Source organism: Canis lupus, chromosome 15 (assembly GCF_003254725.2).
Source record: "Canis lupus dingo isolate Sandy chromosome 15, ASM325472v2, whole genome shotgun sequence".
NCBI lineage: Eukaryota > Metazoa > Chordata > Mammalia > Carnivora > Canidae > Canis > Canis lupus.
In genome coordinates, this window is record NC_064257.1 from 12951511 (window position 1) to 12971066 (window position 19556).

Sequence of the window (19556 nt, forward strand, 5' to 3'; positions counted from 1 at the left end):
GTCATGGGAACCTGGTCTGGAGCCAGACAGACATCCTTCCAAAGCCCAGCTCTGCCCTTTACAAGCCATGTGGCCTTGGGCACTCTCTGCTTTTTTGGTTTCCCATCTATGAATCAGGACACCACCTCTGCTGGCCTTCTCCCAGGGAGAGCAGAGGGAGGCCCCAGTGGGCAGTGGGCAGTTAGGAGGATGGGCTCCAGGGCTGGCCTGCCCAAGCCCAAGCGTGCGTCCCATCCCTGTCCAGCGGTGTCACCTTTGGTGAGTTGCTTACTGTCTCTTTGCTGTAGGGTTGGGTTTTCTAAATCTATAAATTGAAGCTAATACTAGACTTACCTCAGAGTTGCTGTAAAGATTAAATAACATGAGCTTAGAAGATGCCTGACATAGAGTAAGTGCTCAAAAAACATGACAACCCTATAATGAACCGCTGAGGACCTCTTTATGAGTTCCAAAGGATGGCTAGGAGGTGAGAGCTGTAGGGAAAGGGCATGTGACTCGGAGTCCACAGTCTGCCTTCCAGAACGGTTCCCGAAAAATCTGTTTTGCTCCAGCAGTGACCCATGAACAGAGAGGCAGGCTTCCTGCCCTTACCAAGCTTTTGGTCTATACAGGCAGGGAACAGGGAATCACTTGAGATGGACACTTAATGGGATAAGTGCCAAGACCAGGGGTGGGAGGCATAGACCTCACCCAGGGGTCACGAGAGTCCAGAATGATAGGCGTGGGTTTCCACCCACGCCCCACCACACTGCCTGTGCCACACTGGGAATGCCTCTTAAATGATCTGGTCTCAGTTTTCTATATGCAACACGCTAATAATAAATACTCTGTGGCTATTTCTGGCTGTATCATAAGGCTCCAGAGGAAAGACGTGTGTGGGATGAACCTGGGCTGTGCCAGTGAATATCCAGACATCCAGCCCCAATCTGTAGCTCCACAAAGGGTGCTGGGCTGGGCGTCAGACTTGGCTTTGAGTCTGCTCTGCCCCCAGCTTTGCTGCGTGGGCCTGGATGAGTTCTCTCTTGCCCACTTTGGGCTTCTGTCTCCTGTCTCTTTTACATGATGGGGGCACAGGATGAGATCAGTGGTTCTCAGACTGGGCTCCAGGAGACCCATGGGTTCCACAAAGGAGGCTTGGGGTCTCTGCTGCAGGTCTTCTCCCATCAGTCACAAAAAGTTCCACTTTTTTTTTTTTTTTTAATCTGCTCCACATATGGAGTTCTAAGTCCTTTGGAAAACAGTAACAGTAAAAAAGGATTCTGTGGCCAAGAAACATTAAAAAGAAAAAAAAAAAAACACTGGACCAGATGACCTACAGGGGTCCTTCCAGGTCCAATCTGGGAAAGTTCAAGTCTTATTATTGACCAAGCATTCTCTGACTACACGCCAGGGCCGTTCCTAGCACCCTACAGATTGTAACCCAACTCCTGGGAACACCTCCTAGCTCCACGAAAGCCACATGACTGCAGAAGTGACTCTGTGTGTCTAGAAAGGCCCAGGGGAGCCATTTCCCCTCCAGTGGGGTCTTCTGGGCACTTGAACAGATGACCTCACCAAGGCCAGGTGGTGCTGACACTGAAGAGCAGCAGGTGTATGCAGTGGCAGGGTGTGGTCACAGGAAACCTGTGCATCCCGGCCCCCGCCCCCAGGAGAAGTGGAGCACCCCAGCTTGACGTGGATGCTTTCATGCGAGGTGTGTTCTGTGTGGGAGGAAGTGCCTGTTGCCTTAGTGATGTGCACAGCAACGGGCCACAGCCTACTGTGATTCATCCCAGCCACCAAGCTGCCATTGACACCCTGCACCAGGTGGTCATGGATTGAATTTCAGGGTGCTCGCCAGAGCTAGGAGAAGGCTCAGAGGTGGGGTCTGACCTATCTCCAGCCAGCTCATTACAGGGTGCAGCCTGGGCTGCTGCACCCCAGCCCTATCCAGCTCTCTGCCTACCAGAAACAAAAGTGTGGGGAGGATGGGCAGAGGGGACCTCCCAAGGGCCCCGTTGCCCACCTCAGTACGCCCCTTATTACCTGAGCTTTTCTGTTCAGATCGTGTGTTCTGGAATCATGTGGCTGATGCCACTGGTGGAAACTTATGCCACGTGGAAGCAGCATGCCCCAAATGCAGAGTGCCAAAGTTCTGGGGTCTAGTCTGAGGGGCTTAATGAGGAGCCTTGAAACCTGAAGTGACTGACCACAGCAGGTGGCACTAGGTGGCACTAAGGTGCTAGGGAAAGGATAGAGTGCCTCCTCTCTTCCCTGTGCAGAGAGCTGCAGATAAAAAATGAGTGAGATGCCAGTCTGATCTTCAAGAAGCTCAGAGCCTAACGGAAGAGCCAGGCGGCTAAATAGCAGGCACAATGTCATGTTCACACGGGGCGGACAAAAGCATGGCGGGTCACTCGTCCATCACCTCAGCTGTGCTGGGCAGCACCAGCACTGAGCATGTGCTCAGGTATCTGAACCCGGTGGCAGGGGGCCCCCGCTGGGCTCAGCTGTCCTGACTCACATAGTCTGGGAGTCCACTGCTGGCTGGACTGGGATGGCCTTGGTGGGACAACTGAGGCAATTCGGCTCTGCCCACTCCTGGTGGGCTAGCACAGGCTGCTGTCAGGGCCCCAGAGGTACAAGAGGCAGCAGCAGCCCTGGCCTCTGTGCTTGTGCGTCATGGTTACTTATACCCAGAGTCAGAATGAGAGGGAGCCAGAGTTCCACGGCCAAGGGCATGGATACGTGGACAGGTTAAAGTTTGGAGCCACTACTAGGTCAGTCTGCCACACAAGGAGACTGTGGGGGACCCCAGGGAGAGGCCTGACTCAGCCCCCAGGTGCTCAGAGAAGCTGCTTCCCAGAGAAGACATTTGAGCAGAGCCTGGAAGGCCAAGTCTGAATTTGCAAGTGGAGCGCAGAGGCGGGAGGTTCTCGTGCACAGAGAACACCGTAGAAGCAGCCCAGAGACGGAAGAGTGCTGAGTAGTTGGGTATTTGGAGGCACGGAGGGCTGGGTAGGAAGTGAGGTCATCACCACAGCAGGGGCCAGGTCACCGCCTTGCAGGCTCTACTGAACAGCTAGGCCTTTATTTGGAGGGCAGGAGGCACCTGGGAAAGTTTTGAGGGGGTAAAAAAAAAGAAGGAAGGAAGACGATCAGATTTGTGCTTTCGAAAGGTGACTGTGGCAGATGACTATGGGACGGGGCAAGTGGGACAGGTTGCACTGGGCCCAGTGGGAGATGCTCAGGACTGAACTGGCGGTGAGAGGCCCGCCCGGGACTGTGGTCCAAGATGGCAAACAGATGATGACGTGCAAACAGCACGAGCAAGGCCTGAGGACTGGCACGCTGGTGGCCAGGCGATGACAAGGACAGGTGGCTTGAGACTGCCTCCGACCTTCTGCCCAGACCCGCAGCAGCCTTCCCTGCACCTGTGCTGAAGAATCGACATCATGGTCAGACTCCTCCCATTGGTCGGCCAGAGGGGTCTGGGATAGTTCCAGCCCCAGGTGTGCAGAATTGAACAAGTCCCTTCCTCTCAGGAGCTTCAGTTTCCCCATCTAAAATGGGACATTTGGGATCATCTCTCAGGGCCCTCATACCTGGGGCAGGCCGTGTTCCATTAGAGCGGTGGTCCTCATTCCAGAAGCAATCAGACCACTAACATTGTTCCCAGGGAGCCTGTTAAAAGTACACATCCTGGGCTCCCCCTCGGAGATTCCGGTCCCGGGCGTGGGGACAGGGCATCTGATACTGTGTCCGGTGCTCTACGTGATCCCCATGCCAGGCAGGCTTGGAGAGGGTGCAGCTGTGTTCCCAGGGCCCCGCAGAGCGGCCCAGAGTGGAGGAGCTTGAGGGAACGTGCCAGGCGCCAGCATGGGGATGGTTCAGAGAGGCCTGGCTCCTCAGGCCTCGCCTGGGGGTGAGGGGGACCCTGCGAAAAGTGGTCTTGGTGGGGGCCTTGACATCTAAGTGGTTCTCTGTTTTGTTCGTTTGTCTTGCTTTGTTTGCCATGCTCCTGATTACAGAATTAGTCTGTGCTCACTCGAGAGCTTCCCTAGCACAGGAATAAGACAAATTTAGTCAAAAGACCAACTCACCCATCATTCCAAAACCCAGACACAGCTAGGTTCTCATTTTGCCACATTATGAGATCGGATGTGGAGGCCTGCGTGGGCAAAGGGCTGCAGATGAGAACAGAGGCCAGCGGAGGCTTTCGGGCTGCACCACTCAGGCCTAGGCCCCACGCACCTGGGAAAGTTTTGAGGGGGTAAAAAAAAAGAAGGAAGGAAGACGATCAGATTTGTGCTTTCGAAAGGTGACTGTGGCAGATGACTATGGGACGGGGCAAGTGGGACAGGTTGCACTGGGCCCAGTGGGAGATGCTCAGGACTGAACTGGCGGTGAGAGGCCCGCCCGGGACTGTGGTCCAAGATGGCAAACAGATGATGACGTGCAAACAGCACGAGCAAGGCCTGAGGACTGGCACGCTGGTGGCCAGGCGATGACAAGGACAGGTGGCTTGAGACCGTCTCCGTTTCAGGGTCCGCTGCCCCAAAGTGCAGAGTGAGGCCAGCCGGGCCTGGAGGTGTCAGGGCCCTCGGCTGATCTAGAATCACAGCCCTCGTTCCTCGCTCTTTCCTCTGCGCAGGTGCTGTTTGCCCTGAACCAGACCCTGCTGCAGCACGAGAGCGTGCGGGCGGGGAGCCTGCAGGCGCCCTACACCACGGAGGACCTCATCAAGCACTACAACTGTGGGGATCTCAACGCTGTCATCTTCAACCACGACACAGCCCAGGTGAGACTCCCCTCCTCCCACCCAGAGAGCCTTTAGGTCCCCAGCTCCACAGGCCCGGCCCGTATGAACCCACATGGCATTTATTAGACACCTACGATGTTGTGCCAGGTGCAGGCAATCTTCTCTCCGCAGGTATTCCATTTTACAGTCGGGGAAACTGAGGCTCAAAGACACAAAGAGACTTGTGCAAGCCCACACCACTTAATTGTTGAGTTCCCAAGTTATCCAGAGCAGCACTTGAGTCTGGCGTGTGTGGGCTTAAGGAGCTTAGCCTTGTAAGAGCAGGGAGGCCTCTGATTCAGGTCAGCCTCTGGGGAAATTAGAGGCCTTGAGGAGACGCTCGTGGTTAGAGCTTGGGCTGGAGTCCAGCTGAAGGTGTTCTGCCTTGAGTCAAGCCACCCACAGGTGGGGCAGAGAGTGAGGAGCACCCCGAAGAGCTGAGCATGACTCTGCCAGGCATCCACCTCGCCCTCTGCTGACCATGTCCTGGCCCAGGTGCCCTGCCGCGTGCACCTTGCTCTGCTGACCTGTGCCACCTGTAGCCTCCCCCACGCCATTCACACTTTGATGCCGCTGTGCCTCTGTTCAGGCTCCTCCCTCCTCTTTTCCTCCTGCTTGGCCATGGCCCATTGTTACTTCCTCCGAGAAGCCCCCCCAGATACCCTGGATGGAGTTAGATGCTCCCCCCAGGCCTCTCCAGGTCCCTGTGCCTTCCGTCATGATGCTTGGTTAACCACTTATTTAAGAAGCAGTTGAGATAGAATAGATCACTTCCTTGCTCAGGACAGTTCAGTGGCTCCCCACGTTTCTCAGGGTAAAAGCCAGTCTATGTAATGACCTGTGTGGGCCCTGGGTGTTCCCCCACCCCAGCCCCATGTCCTCTGCCCTCCCCTCACATGCACCACTCGAGGGTGTGGGCCTCCGAGCTGTTCCATGGGCCCCCTGGGGGTGCTTCACCTTTGCCCTTTCCCAGGTATCAGCAGGGCTCACCCCCATCTTAACCCAGACACCGTCATCCAAGGGAGGTGGGCCCCAACTCTCTGATGGAGAATTGCAGCCTGGCCCCTGCTCCCACACCCTCAACTTCTTTATTAGGCTCTGCTTCCCCGCTGAGGTCTCTATCATCTTCTCACATACTTTCGTATTTTGATTCATCGATAAGTGATTATTTATTGTTTGTCCTCCCCACTAGAGCATAAGCTCCCTAGGGACAGGGATTTGGTCTGTTTTATTCATCTGTAATCTGACTGGCTGGGCCAGTGCCTGGCTCAGAGCAGGACTCGGTAAATAGGTGCTGAAGGAATGAATGAAACTGTTGGTAAATACCAGGCACAGTGCTGTGAGAAGGGATCTGGGGCCGTGAGGGGCAAGGCAGCCGGAGAAAGCGGCCCTTGTGGGGCTCCCAGTCTCCTAGGAGAGAACGGGACATTCCCCAAGCAAAGGCACCCAAGTGTGACCTTTGCTCCGAGAGAGAGTACGGGGTGCAGCTGGGGCCTGTGGCAGGAGCAAGAGTTTATATGGACTTGGGACAAAAAGGAAGGATGCCTGCAAGGTGAGAGGTCAGGGAAGAACCCCACTTGGCCACGGACAGGAGGAGGAGGCATGTTCCAGCAGAGGCAAGAGGGAACAGGGGAGGAGGTGGGTTTGGGCTGGAGGTGTAACCGGGGACCAGGCTGAGCGTGCATGCTGCCCTGTACACCCTGCACCTTTCTCTGTCCTGCTGCCCTGCTGCTCCCTCCTGCTGGGACAGAGGGAGGATCAGGGAACGGCTATCCAGGATGCCATGTGGGTGTGCTCCATGCTCCATGCAGTGTAGACAGTGAAGGAAGGATCTGGAGACCCTGCAGAGGAGGCCCAGGACTCTGAGAGCTCTGACTCTGATGTACCTGTCTGAGAGCTCTGGGCCAGAGCCCCACCCTGTGTCATTCGCCGGGGGAGAGGCTGGTGAGCTCTGTGGCCGAGGGGACCCGGTCAACACTCAGGGTAGCCTGGGCATGAAGTAACCGGGCTGGGGGCAGGAGTGTGCAGGACAGGGCCCTGCCGGGGCCGGGGCTGACACTGAGCTGAGAGGCGGAGGAATGGGATGACCTCAGCAGATAGCAAGCTCAGGTTTCCTTTGAGCCTGATTTGCCCCTGGCAGGTGAACTGCACTGGGTCCCCTGGCGGTGTCCAGACTTGAAGCAGGACAAAGGTACAGGTGCAGGGTCCAGGATGGGGGCAGGGGCTGGGTGCACCTCAGCCACGATCTCTCTTGCCTCCCCACCCCTCCATCTCACCTTCAGAAATGGCTCGTGCCCCAGCCTTCCAAAGCTCCCAGGTCCCTTGCACCATCAATGGCCCATCATCAGCAGGGACCCGAAGGCCGCTTCCCCAGGAGGCCCTGTCTGAGCCCTCAGCCTGTGTTAGGTGTACAGTAGCCATATACTTGCCATCCATACCCAGACACTTTGGAGAGTGAAAGGTCAAATATAATTAGGGGTCAGAATAAGTAACAGGCATGGGGCAGTCTAGCCTAGCCATGAAACTGGACCGTCCTGAACAAAGCAGACACATGGTTGTCTGTCAGGGGCCAGGCTCCAAGCTCCCACATCCCTCTCAAAGCACGGATCCCACAGTGCTCGGACTCCTCTCTGGGCTGTGAGCCTCATCCAGGGCAGCAGACCCAGGCTGAGGGTGCTCTGTGACCCCTGGCCTGACACGGGCCTAGCTAGACCCATGGAAGTTCATGGAAAGTGGCTTTGGGTGGATGGGCCAAAGAGCAGGGGTGAGACCATCGAGGTCAATGACATCAGTAGACCGGAGCACTTGACCACCAGGCCTGACCCTGTCCTGGTTGTGTGCCCGGGGAGCCTACACTGCAGTCACTCCCCACCCCCCGCCCTGCCCTATCTCATCACACCACCTCCAGCTCATGGCTCTAGCACCCCAGGGACCTGACATGTCCTTTATGGTACATCCTGCACTTAAACTTGTCGCAGGAGATTTAAGGCTCCTGACAAGTCTAATGACATCACTAATTTGTTTCCATCCCAGCCTGGGCCCAAACCCAAGTTCCATCCTTGGCATGGAGCCAGGGCCCGTCAGCCTGAAACGTGCAGAGAATGGCCACCAGCTGCCGGGCAGCCCCGGAAACCCTGGTGGCTAGCCTAACTCCGTCGTGGCTTTGACATCGACCTTTCTGGTTCTTGTCCTCGTTAAATGTCTTTAGCTCCCTAAGGAACAAATGGAGATTTGTCTTTCCACAAATGCACATTCATGGTCAAGAATCAGAGGAGGAAGAGCCTCTGCCGGGACACTTGGTGGGAGGGAAGGAAAGCAGGATGCTTCCTTCATGGCTCTCTGATGATTCTGAAGGCTTCTACTTGTTGGACCTGCCTCTACCCTCTGCCCAAGGCCACCCTTCACTGTAGCCTCTGCCATCGTGGGGGAAAGGTGACGAAGCCCGCTCCGTCCCCCAGGCGAGGTGTAGAAAGCTGCCGTGTAGTCAAGACCTTCTTTGTGCTGTGTGCTGTGCTAATAAGCACTTTCCAAAACTGACTGTATTTAATTCCTACAACAACATATATTACTCCCATGTCACCAATTTGGACACGGAGTCTCAGACAGCACAAGGAACTTGCTAGTTACAGACAGGCAACCCAACTGGTAACTGGGAAAGGAGGGACCCCGTCCCAGGTTACGCTGGCTGTCTGACTCCAGAACCCGCGTCCATAACCACCGACTGCCTCTCAGCTCATTCCCTCACGCGCTTGTTCACCGATTGAATAAATGTCTATTTCTCGGTACACCATCATCCACATTCTCTCCCCTGCCTGAGGCCTGAGGAACAGAGAGGACCACATTTCTAGAAATAACCCTCTAAGCCACAACTCTTCCCCCATTCAGGAGCCTCTCCTGGAGCTGCATCAAGCCCAAATGTGGCCTGCTTTGTCGGGGCTGCCAATCATCCCTCCCCGTCACTGGTGGAAGCTCTATTCCTCCATTATCTGTTTACCAAACAAACCCCAACTTTGATTGGGCACCAATCTCTGATTGGGCACTGGCAGGGCTGCTGCACACAGCCACTCGGGTTGTGCACTGAACAAGTTTAGGTTTCATCAGTCATATCATTGCCTTGTCATCCCAGAACAGTGAATCAGGAGTTTGTGGTGGAAAAGCCCCTCCCCTCCCACTCTGGGGAGCACCCTGGTGCCTGGCCAGTAGATATCAGAGACAGATGTCCCAACAGATATCAGAGACAGATGTCCTGGCCCCGTCCAAATCCTTGAAGGTTCAGCCTCTGCTGACGTCTCCATTTTCCTCAGAAAGAGTGTTGACAACTTGTCAGTGGCTCTAAAAGCCATGTGGCTGGGTCACATGACCCTTGGGAGCCTTTAAGCCCTGCAGGACCTTGTCTCTTGCCAGATGCTCCACCTAGCTAGCCCATCCGTCAGAGAGGCCTCCCGTTCTGTGCATTGGCCTGAGTTGACAGAGAGAGAGATGGAAGAAGAGACTCCAGATGCAAGACATCCTGTGGACAAGAGCTCGGAAGGTGGAATGACAGTGAGGGGTTGCGGGAAATAGAGAGTATGTTCTGACTCATGCCTCAGTCTCCCCTGTGGCCCCGTGGCTTCTTCTCAGGCCCCATCCACCATTGGAGGCCAGGGTGCCAGAACCACTGGGCCTGACATCCAGGCCAGGAAGACAAAATGTTGGGAATGGAAGAGCCCAGGAGGAGGCAGTGCAGTGGGGAAGGACAGCACGACTTTATGTTCGTGGTTCCAGAAGCCTTGCTGGGCAGCTGCCCTGTGTGGGGCCCGGGGGCCAGGAAGGGCAAGAGCTCTGTCCCTGGACTCAGGGAGCTCTCTGCCTAATTCAGCAACGTGTCAGTGATGCTGCCCCCACACCCGCCCCCGGCCACAGAACTGGGCGTGGACAGTGGGCCTGGAGCTGAGAAATGGGGAAAGTTCTAGCCAGGTTGTAGACTCAACCATCATAACGGGAGGCGGCCGTGGGCCCGGAGCTGCAGTGTTTAAGGAGGGATGGAAGGGTTCCCCTGGGAGCCAAGGGCCTGGGGAGGGGAGGTGGTGGCTGCCGGGGCTCCGGCACTGGGGGACTAGCCTGTGACCTCTCCTGTCATCTCTGTAGGGTGCCCTGGGCGTAGCTCTCACATAATCCCCGTCTCACACACGAGGAAACTAGAGCCCAGGAAAGTTAAGTAACTTGGCCGAAGTCGCAGAGCGTCAGAACCGGGCCTGAGTCCAGGTGGGCCTGCCCCTGTCACCTGCGGCCTTTCTGCCCCTCCAGGCAGCTCCGCTGACCCTCCACACCCGCTTGCTGACCCGAATTCCTTGCACTCCAGGCTGGCGGCTGACGGGAGGACAGCGAAGGAGCTGAGAGCCGTCCTGCCTTGCGGACCCTGGCGTCGGGAAGCTGAGAGTCCACAGGGCAGAGACGCGGGAGCCGTACGTGCGAGGCGGCAGCCGGGCTCTCCTCCCCGCGCTGCTACCTCAGTGGCTGTGTGACCTTGCTCAGTCTCTGGATCTTTCCACTCTTGCTTTCTTCATCTGTAAAACTGGAATGACCACACTCCTCTCAAAGCGTTTTTGGAATTGATGAAAAACCCAGACCAAACGTGTAGCCCGCCGCAGGGGCACTTAGGCTCCGCTGCCGGGGCGCGTTTGCGTAAAGCCCCGGCCACCCTGGCCCGGCAGCACTGAGGGCGCCTCTGTCTTGCCTTTGCAGCTGCCCAGCTTCATCAACACCACCCTCCCGCCGCACGAGCAGGTGACGGCCCAGGAGATCGACAGCTACTTCCGCCACGAGCTCATCTACAAGAGGAACGAGCGGATGGGGAAGAGGGTCATGGCGCTTCTGCAGGAGAACGAGGACAAGATCTGCTTCTTCGCCTTCGGAGCAGGTTTGGGCCGGCGTGGGGAAGGGCCTGCTTGCAGAATCCTGGGGGGCTGGGAGGTTCGTAGACCCTGTCCTGGTCTGTCCTTCATGCAGGAGGAGGCGCAGGCCGGACGGAGCAGGGCAAGCCACGCGGCCCACTCCGCGGTTTCCAGCCAAGGCTTCTGCCGCATTAGGCCCCGCGGGCCGGAGGAGGGGCCGAGCCAGGGCCGGGCGCCTTCGGGAGCCCCTCACGCTCCAGGAGGCCGTGCGGAGGGCTCAGACGGGAGCCGGGGCCCCTGGCAGCCCAGCCTCGAGCCCACCCGGTGGAGCCGGGCCACGCCTGCGAGCTCCGATGCCCCACACCCCGACCTGTGGCCCGGCCCGGCCCGCTCGGGCCGCGTGACCTTGCCCGGTACATGCGAGGGCTCAGGCCCCTCTTCCGTGCGTGGGCGGTGATAGCAATGATCATCTGACGAATTGAAAACCGCTATCTGGGGAAGCGTTAGATTAGCGGCAACATTTCAATTACCTAATGGTAGGGACTCAGGCTGGGGCTCCCTCACCGTCATCGTCAGCACCCTGAGTCACTACAAGCTTGATCACCCCGCCGCGGGCCATGAGCCTGGTGCTTCTCCTCTGGCTTCTTTGTGCAAAGGGAAGCGCGATGTCCAGGTGCAAGGCTTGTTGGCCCTCCGGTCTCTTCCTCCCTCTCCTCCCTCACTCCTTCCTTTCCCTGTGCTGTCTCCCGTGATGACAGCGATGTCTACCATGGGACCAGGGGATCGCATTTGCCTCCTCTGTCGGTCAGCTTTGGCTGCAGAGCCACAGCATAGAAATGGATCTCTTGCTCACGTGGGCGCCATCCACCTCCTGCTGCCTGACAATGAAGGGAGAGGGGCCGTGCCTGGGGTGCTGGGGCTGAGCCCTCACGGCCGCTGCCTCTCCGCCCTCCCTCCCCTGCCTGCCCACTCAGGCCGCGCGTCTCTGTAGCCCAGGACCGTGCTAATTCTGCAGTGGGCATGTCCACTGAGTGAGGCCTGCCTCCCCCGCTCTGCATTCAACCTCATACACTTTCGAGGGGAGAGCCAGAGCCTGTGCCTGTCTTCCCTCCTGGGGGGCCCTCAGCACGGGAGAGGCTCGTGGGACAGCCTCTGTGAAGCCACATCTGCAGCTGGACCAGAAGACTCCCAGATTGTGTGAGAGCACTGCCATGGCCTCCTGTCCCCTCTGGCAGCCTCAGTTTCCTCATCTGAACAGAAGGATTCAGAAAGCACTTGGGCCATTAGTGATTCCAGCAGCTATTTAAACAGTTTTCAGAGAAGAGAGGGGTTCCCGTATGGGTGTCCGGAGAAGCCAGCAGGAGCAGGACCTTGGCTGATGGAGAGGGCAAGGCTACTCTCCAGGTGCAGGACACATCCTGGGGACAAGGCGTGAGTTAGGACAGCTTTGTGGATGGTGAGGAGAGTAAGTGCTCCCCAACACACCCGGTCAGCATCCAGCTGCCTCCCTCCATGGGCATCTGGGCAGTGCTCCTGCTCCGAATGGCCCCTCACTGACTATAAAAAGGGAGGCATTCTGAGCCAAGCCAGCCGCCAGGCTTCTCTCCAAGTGTAAGAGGGGCCCCTGGTGAACCTTGTCCTTGAGGGAGGCCAGCAAGAGATCCAGCATTGCACATGCCCCACCTGTCCCAGGGCCCGAGACCAGAGCCACCAGGGTCCGAGGCTAGCTCTTCCCTGCGGGTGAGGAAACAGGAGAGCCTGGAGATGAAAATCACAGCAGTGTGGGCTCTGGGCACCGGCCTGCTTCTCCTGAAACTCACATCCGTGGAGACACAAATGTCCACTCAGGGACCATGCCCACCTCCACTTTCTTCCCCATCTTTGAAATCCAGCTGGTCCCTGGCTGGTCCAGTTGACAGACCCCTGAAAAGGCTCATATCCATCTACTCTGTCCATCCCCAGGGCCACTGTCCCCATCCAAGCCTCCATCAGCCCCAGCCCAGCCTTCGTTGCCTGTAGGCTGCTCCCCACAACATAGCCGGTGACCCCTGCTGGCTCCGTCTCCCACCCCGCCTTGAGCTCTGGGAGGGCACATGCCACGTACTCACCCTGTGTCTCTAGTAGCATGTAATAGGTTTCAAGCTTGATGAGTGTATGAAAGAATGAATGAGTGGAAGGACGAACAAGTGAATGAATATGGACCAGATCCTCTCCTCCTGGTCTCAGCTGGGCCTGGTGCACAGGTCAGGGCAATGTGAGCCCTGCCTCGGCTCTCAGAGGCCTGCTGTCCAATAATAAGCCCAGATCCCTGCACAGATCTTGCCGGCAGCTGCCACTGGAGGCCCAGCCGCCCCAGAAACAATGGTTTACACTGCGCTGCACATCTACCCTCAACCTGAGAATTTCAAAGCTGGATGCAGCCTCCAAACTCAAGCCTGCCCACCTCTTCCAAGCCCGGGACACGCTGAGGTCCCTACAGGCCAAGATATGGGGGAAGCTCCTGGCAAGTCAGGGTCAGAGGCCAGACTGGAGCCCAGGCCCAGGAGCTCTGATCCAGGGGGTTCTGTCGTCAGGGAGCCAGCTTAGGTGTCGTCAGGGAGCCAGCTGTGCAGACGTGTGACAGCCACTGTATTGGCATGGGACACGTTCACACGGCCTGCAGCCAGAAAAGCCCACACCTGCCTCATGGCGTTCTTACGGCCATGTGGCTCCCACATCCCACATCCTATGCCCAGCCGAAGATTTACGTGCCCCGCCAGGATGAGCATCTTGGACAGCATGCAGCCTGCAGACAAGCTGCAGGTACTCCAGTCCTCTACACGCTCCTGTCTGGGAGTCCCATCAGTCCCATCCCCGGCACCCCTAGACCATCGGGCACTGACCCTTACTCCACATTCTCTGTCTGGTCCTCAAACAAGGCCCGGATCCCCCAAGGCTATGAGAAGCAGGGGAGGGCCTCTGCCCCTGGAAACAGGCCTACCCATCCCCCGGACGTGGCTGCTCGTGCAAAGGCCTCTCAGATCCAGGTTCATGGTGTCTCTAGGAAAAATGTCAGAAAACAGAAACGTGATGCTGAACCAGGCCCCTGCTGAGCTTCTGCTATTCTCTGACAGACCAGCCTTAGAGGCCAGCCTCGGGCTCTGCGGCTCTGGAGAGCCTCCCCTGTCTGCCCTCCCCTCCCACAGTGCCCGTCCAGACCCTTCCCCAGCCCACCGCTGCTCCAGAATCCTTCCTGAATGCCCAGGGGCACAGACTGGGGTTTCCAGTGCTGATGGCAGTCGGCCACTCCTTCTCTGTTCTGCTCTATGGAGACATTTGGGACAAAGAGTAGGAGGTTTGGTGTCAGGATGCCTGGGTGTAAAGTGTGCCTCCACCACTGTCAGCTAAGAGACCCCGGGAAAGCCATTTCGCCTCCGAGGGCCTCAGTGTCTTCATCTGCAAAATGAAGATACCTGCCTCATCAGATTGTGCTCAATATGTTCATTATAGATCACAGGTTAAAATTCTCAGCCACGGTGGAGGGATCTTTATAAATAAAAACTCCTCCTGCAAGCCAGCCACCACTCCACGCTCATGGGGTATCTTACCTTGGATCCCCGCAATGACTCCATGAGGTGAGGTTTATGATACTCCCTTTGCAGATGGAAGCTTAAGTCCCAGAGAGGAAGAACGGCTTCCTCAAGGCCACGCAGGCGGACTTTCAACCTGAGCCCTGGTTTTAGGGTCCCAGTCCTCGCGGTTTCCTCCATGCATGGGGCCCTTGCTCTAGAATTCCAGAAATGGTCACAATTGTGGGAAGGGCATCTTTTTATCTGGCACATCCCACAGAAGAGTAGTGTCAGTGATGTCAGTGTCGGTGGTGTCAGTGATGTTTCTGTAGCAAGGCTCTATATGACCCCTATTGAAGGTTATTCAGTGGGTTCAGGGGCACCTGGGGTGTGAACATGGGTGATAGTTCTCAGCAGTCCTGGGTGACATCTAGGGACCCAGACGGAAGCCCTGCCACTCCAGGAGGTGGCTGCGGCCAGTGTGCAAACCCAGATGTTCTGGAGCGACCTAGACCACGGCCATGGAAAGGAGTGCACGCCCCGGGGGAGGGAAGGCCTGATTCTCCACTCTCAGGCTCAAGGACAAGCTGAGCCTGCCGGGCCCCCAGAGATCTTGTGCAGGTTCTTGGATTTCTGTTCCTCTGTAAGTAGCAGAAAAATAAGTATGAGATAATGAGTTTTTATTAGCTAAATGTCTTCAATTTACAAGCTCATCTAATATTCTGAAATTATCTCCTTTCTACCATGTTTGAAGTTAAACATCTTTTGCTTTAAAAACAAAACAAAACATGGTAATATAAAGCAAAGGGAGCTTTCAGAGGCCTTACTTGACCAAAGAAAAAGTTGGTAACTGTACTGTCCCCCCTGCCTACCCCCTTTTCTTACCATGGGACAGAACTGAGCATGCCTGAAATGTGATGGAAAGAATGCCATAGGAGGGGTGAGGCTGCTCAGCGGGGAAAAATACTCACCCAGGCTTCCAAGGAGGCAGGAAGAGTGGGGCCAGAGCTCAAGTAGAGGGTCTGGCCACGGGTAAAGGCCACCTCCTTACCTGCAATCGAAGCAGGAAGGAGGCCGGCAGACTGGTACTTGCTAGTGGGAAAGTCACCCGATGGCTCTCTAATCAGAGCTCCACTTTCTAGGGGGGGCGGAGGGGGAGTCATCTGCAGAGAATGAGGAAGCAAGTGGAGGAGGGTTCTCGGTTTAAAAAGAGAACATTGGCGTAAATGCAAGCGAGACCGGCCGTAGGAACTGGCATGGACAGGAAGTTAAACAGGTCTCTGGGCCGACTGCGATCGATGCGTGGTGGCTGCCTGGAGCCTGGTGGCATAGAGGATAATAAAGCCACATCCGGGCTCAGCACAGAAAAGGTCTTGATTGACTAGTGATGTCGGCCCTGGGCCCCGAGATCTGCTCCGACCGCTAGGAGCACAGACGCTGACCGGCAGCGAGGGCCCGCCAACCTGTGGGGGCTCCAGTCACAGCAACACCGAACGGCCAGGTTGTAAATGTGAATGCTGTGCCCCGGGCCTTCTCCTGATTTTGGCCAGCACCCCCTGCTCAGTGAGCATCCCACTGTGTGTGAGCTACCCCACGGCAGGGCCCACGCCTTCGCAGAATCGCCAACACCCAGGAGACGTTCTACAAAGACCAAATGGCCCAGAATCCGAATCAAGTTCATTAGGTGTAGTCACACGGTATCGCCTGGGCCCCGCAGAAGCGGGGAAGGAAGTCTGTGTCCCGGGCACTAAAAGAAAATTGTAATTTTGTCCCTAGCTCCGGGGAACTGGGCCTTCTTGAGATGTGTTTACTTGTCAGCTATCCCAGAATCTGGAATGGACTAAGTGATGTAGAAGTTGGCAGAGCTGGGCTGGAGATGCAAACCAGACCCGAAGGTGGACCACGTAATCACTAGGCCCCATTGCCCCATTCACTTCAAACGCTAGAGCCGATAGTTACCGTACTTTCCAGAACCCTGAAGTGCTACAATCTGAATATGGTTCTACCTTCTGACCTTCCAAAGCCCTTTGATCCTGTTGTTCTCGGGTGGGGTGGCGCTAACACCCCAGCAGCCTATCATCTGGGCTTCTCCCGTTCTAGTGTAGTTTGCTTCAGTCACCCTTAGATTCGTGGGAGGGTGTGGGAGCTAAGATCCCTCCCTGCGGGGCTGCTGCCACCTGCCCCACCAGGAACAGAGGTCCAGATGGGGAGTGGGATTCGAAGAGCCCTCAGGCGGGCTGTGTGGGCAGCAGAGAGAGGTGCCCCAACTGCCACCGAGTGCCCGCACATCCAGCTCACCCAGCATCACCCAGGGCCACAGGCTCACACTCAGAAGCACGCCGGGGGCCGGGACACAGGCCGATTGAGCTGAAGACCTCTGCTTGAGAGAAGGGCTAGAAGCCCAGCCTACCGACCACCGTAACATCTTTCATGTTAATAGCAGCGGCCACAGCTCCCTGCCAGTGGCATCTCCTGCCTGAAGGACGTCCATATGACCCTTGTGTCCTCGAGTCCTCTTGGAGGAGGCGGGGTGGTATTTATTATTCCATTTGGCAGACGGGGACATCAAGAGGCAGATGGCAAGTGAGAGAAATGGAACTGGAGTGGAACGATGGTCACGTTGATAGGCCCTTCTTACTGGTGGCCAGTTCCCTCCCCCCAAAAAAATCCAGCTGCCACTTGGGCCCTCTGTTCTGCTGATGGTACCCTTTTCCTCTCCTGCCTGGGCTTTCCATCACCTCCTCTCTACGCTCCCACAGCCCTGCAGGATTTCCCTATCACAGCCCTGCTTGTGCCGAGCACATTTGTCGTCCCCATTCTAGGAGGGAAGGTAAGTCAGAGAAGGCTTCCTGGAGGAGGTGGAAACCAGTTACATTTTTTCCTGATGCTGGTCCAGCTGCCTTCTGGTTCCTCACCATGCCCATGGTCCTCAGGACAATACTCACACCCACCTCCCTCCCACCTGGCTTCTCCACTCGGTAGCCTCAGGGGCAGAGCTCACAGCTGAGCACAGAAGAGCAGCCATGTCCCACGTGGGGCCTTTGAACCTTAGAAATGAGGGACCCAGCAAGCAGGCAGCCCACACCCAGCTGCCTTCTCCTCTCCCGGGGGAACGCCCATGGCCTGCCACACTCCCCACGCTGGAACATGAGGCCACAGCGTCCGGAAGTGCTTCAGAATTTCCAACGGAGCTTCAAAGGGCCCTGCTTCCCACCATGTTCACATCTGGCAGCTGGCACGCTGCTCCGGGCTGTGATCCCTGGCCAGAGTCACCCTTCCTTTTTCAGCCCAGAGCAGCCAGCCAGCCAGAGGAACATCCCATCTGCTGGCTTGTCCCCCACTGGAGCCAACCCTGCCCTGTGGGTGGGGGACAGAGGAGGATGGAGGGCCATGTTCTAGGCTGCATCTGTGAGCCAGGATTTATGGACCATCGGCCATGGGCTCGGCACTCTTGCTGGGCCGTGAACAAAGGCCGGAGAAGAGAGTAGTCTAGATTCCGAGCATGGGCTTTGGAGCCAGACCGCCTGAGTTGGAAACCTGGTGCTTCTCCTTAGAGGAAATGGCCTGGGCAGACCAGGTACTTGGCTTCTCTGCCATCAGGTTCCTCCTCTGGACAAGGAGCCTGAGAGTCGGGGGGGTTGGCACTGGCCTCGCTCAGGCCCCAGGGCAGCGCCGTCCCTGGATAAATGTGAGCTCTTGGTGTCCTAAATACTTCCGAGTCCTGGCCCCTCAGAGCCCACAGTCCCCCAAGGACGGGACTTCTGTGGCCTCTGAGGCCCCGGCAAGGTCACTACACGGAGACCCCAGAGCTGGCCTCAGCTCCAAGTGACAGTGAGGCTCAGGAGCATGTTGGCCAGCAGGGAGCTCTCCTGGGGTCCCGGGTGCTATAAATCTAGGAAAGGAGCATCTGGATGTTGTAGAGCGGTGAGCCCTGGGCTGGGCACCACCCCCTGGGTCACAGAACCCATCACAGGCTCTGTCTCTGGGGCTCCCCCCCGGCGCCTTGCCATGACCTTGAACCACTCTGCCTGATGATCTCGTGGGTCCCGAGTAGTGTCAGGCCCCAGGAGGAAAGGCCACTGTGTCTGGCCAGTCTCAGCGTCCCCAGGGCCTGGCACGTGCCTGCCGGGTAGGAGGTCCCTAACAGTTCGCGGAGGAGCCTCTCCTGGCTCCAGCCCTCAGGGTGCAGACTGGCCCAAACCCCAGGGCTTCTGTCCCACCGATAGGGTGGGGTGCAAGGGGGAGGCCTCCTCACCTCTAACCGGTAATAATTGAAAGAGGATCTGGTCCAAAGAGAATGAAAAGGCTCAAACCCTGGGGATTTTAGAAGAACCAACAGGATTGGTGTAGAGGGATGGGCCTGGAGCGAGGAGGTAGGGGCATGCTTCTAAGAGGAAGTGCACAACTGGGGGAGGTCCCGAGCGGGCCCCCAAGCTGGGCAACCCTCGGACAGGTGTCAGAGGCCCAGAAGCAGCTCCAGCCCCAGAGGGGGAGGGCTGCCCGGTGTCCAGGGAGCCCCCACCTCAGCAGCTGCCCCCATGAAATGCCCTTTAAACACACACACTCCAAGCCCTGAAGGGGCTCAGGCGAGCCCCAGTTCTGCTGCCTTCCACCTGTGTGACACTGGGGAGTTCTGGCCTCGGAAGCATCATAGTGGCATCAAGTGACACTAGGAATCAGTGTCCACTTCAGGCTGAGTTCTGGAGAAATGGAGGGTGGGGTTGCTTTTCTTGGTATTTGTATCCATCCTCCTGTTATTTAACAGCAGAGCTGAGCTGAAGGCTCAGGGCTCTTAGCTTCTGACGTCCTGGGTTCTGGCAGCGTCCGGAGCAGAGCAGATGGCTAAGGGGGAGAATCAGGTTCCAGCCAGATATGCCCAGCTCCCTGGAGGGTATCTGAATCTCGGATGCGTGGGCCTGACAAGCACTCCTTGACTCTCTGCCTGCACTCCTCCAGGGACGGGGCCCCCACCCCCTTACAGAGCTGGACAGTAGCCCGGGACAGTGTTCTTTGGCCCAGCTGAGACCTGCCCCCTTAGACTCGTCCTGCCACGGTTCAGAGTTCCCTGGCTTGTCCCACTGCCCTGACCCTCACCACAGCCCACCTCCCCTTTCACTTCATATTCCAACCACCCGGAACCACACCCACACCCTCTTTTCCATCATGCCCCCCGCAAGCGCAAAGTCCTCCTTCGGGAAAGGCCTTCCTTTAGCCGCACAGCCCCTGGCGGCCCTCCCTCCCTGCAGGGCCCTCGCCGCCCTGGAAGGGTTTGCGTGCCTGCCGCCCCCAGCCCACCCCTCGGCCATCTCCTCTGGGGCGCGGGCCAGGTGTCTCAGCTCCTGGCACAAGTCCGGG

General features: G+C 57.2%; 1 protein-coding gene and 2 long non-coding RNA genes across 14 annotated transcripts in view; 2 read left to right on the top strand and 1 right to left on the bottom strand.

The window, feature by feature from the left end:
* Window positions 1–19556, top strand: part of TRABD2B (TraB domain containing 2B) — a 210667-nt gene that overhangs the window by 165571 nt on the left and 25540 nt on the right. For all 12 annotated transcript variants that reach the window (XR_007402541.1, XR_007402542.1, XR_007402543.1 and 9 more), the window contains exons 3-4: window positions 4634–4780; window positions 10505–10679. Coding sequence is in view for 7 of the 12 variants with exons in the window: in XM_049094603.1 (XP_048950560.1) it covers window positions 4634–4780; window positions 10505–10679 (322 nt within the window). In the remaining 5 variants the exon portion in view is untranslated. The remainder of the gene's footprint in view (window positions 1–4633; window positions 4781–10504; window positions 10680–19556) is intronic.
* Window positions 870–18037, bottom strand: LOC118350743 (uncharacterized). Its single transcript, XR_004805123.2, has 3 exons — window positions 15173–18037; window positions 14241–14842; window positions 870–3091 (listed from the first exon to the last, which is right to left on the bottom strand). It is a non-coding gene; the product is annotated as an uncharacterized LOC118350743 (long non-coding RNA).
* Window positions 4849–10487, top strand: LOC118350744 (uncharacterized). The gene is made up of 3 exons (XR_004805124.2): window positions 4849–9311; window positions 9908–10024; window positions 10122–10487. It is a non-coding gene; the product is annotated as an uncharacterized LOC118350744 (long non-coding RNA).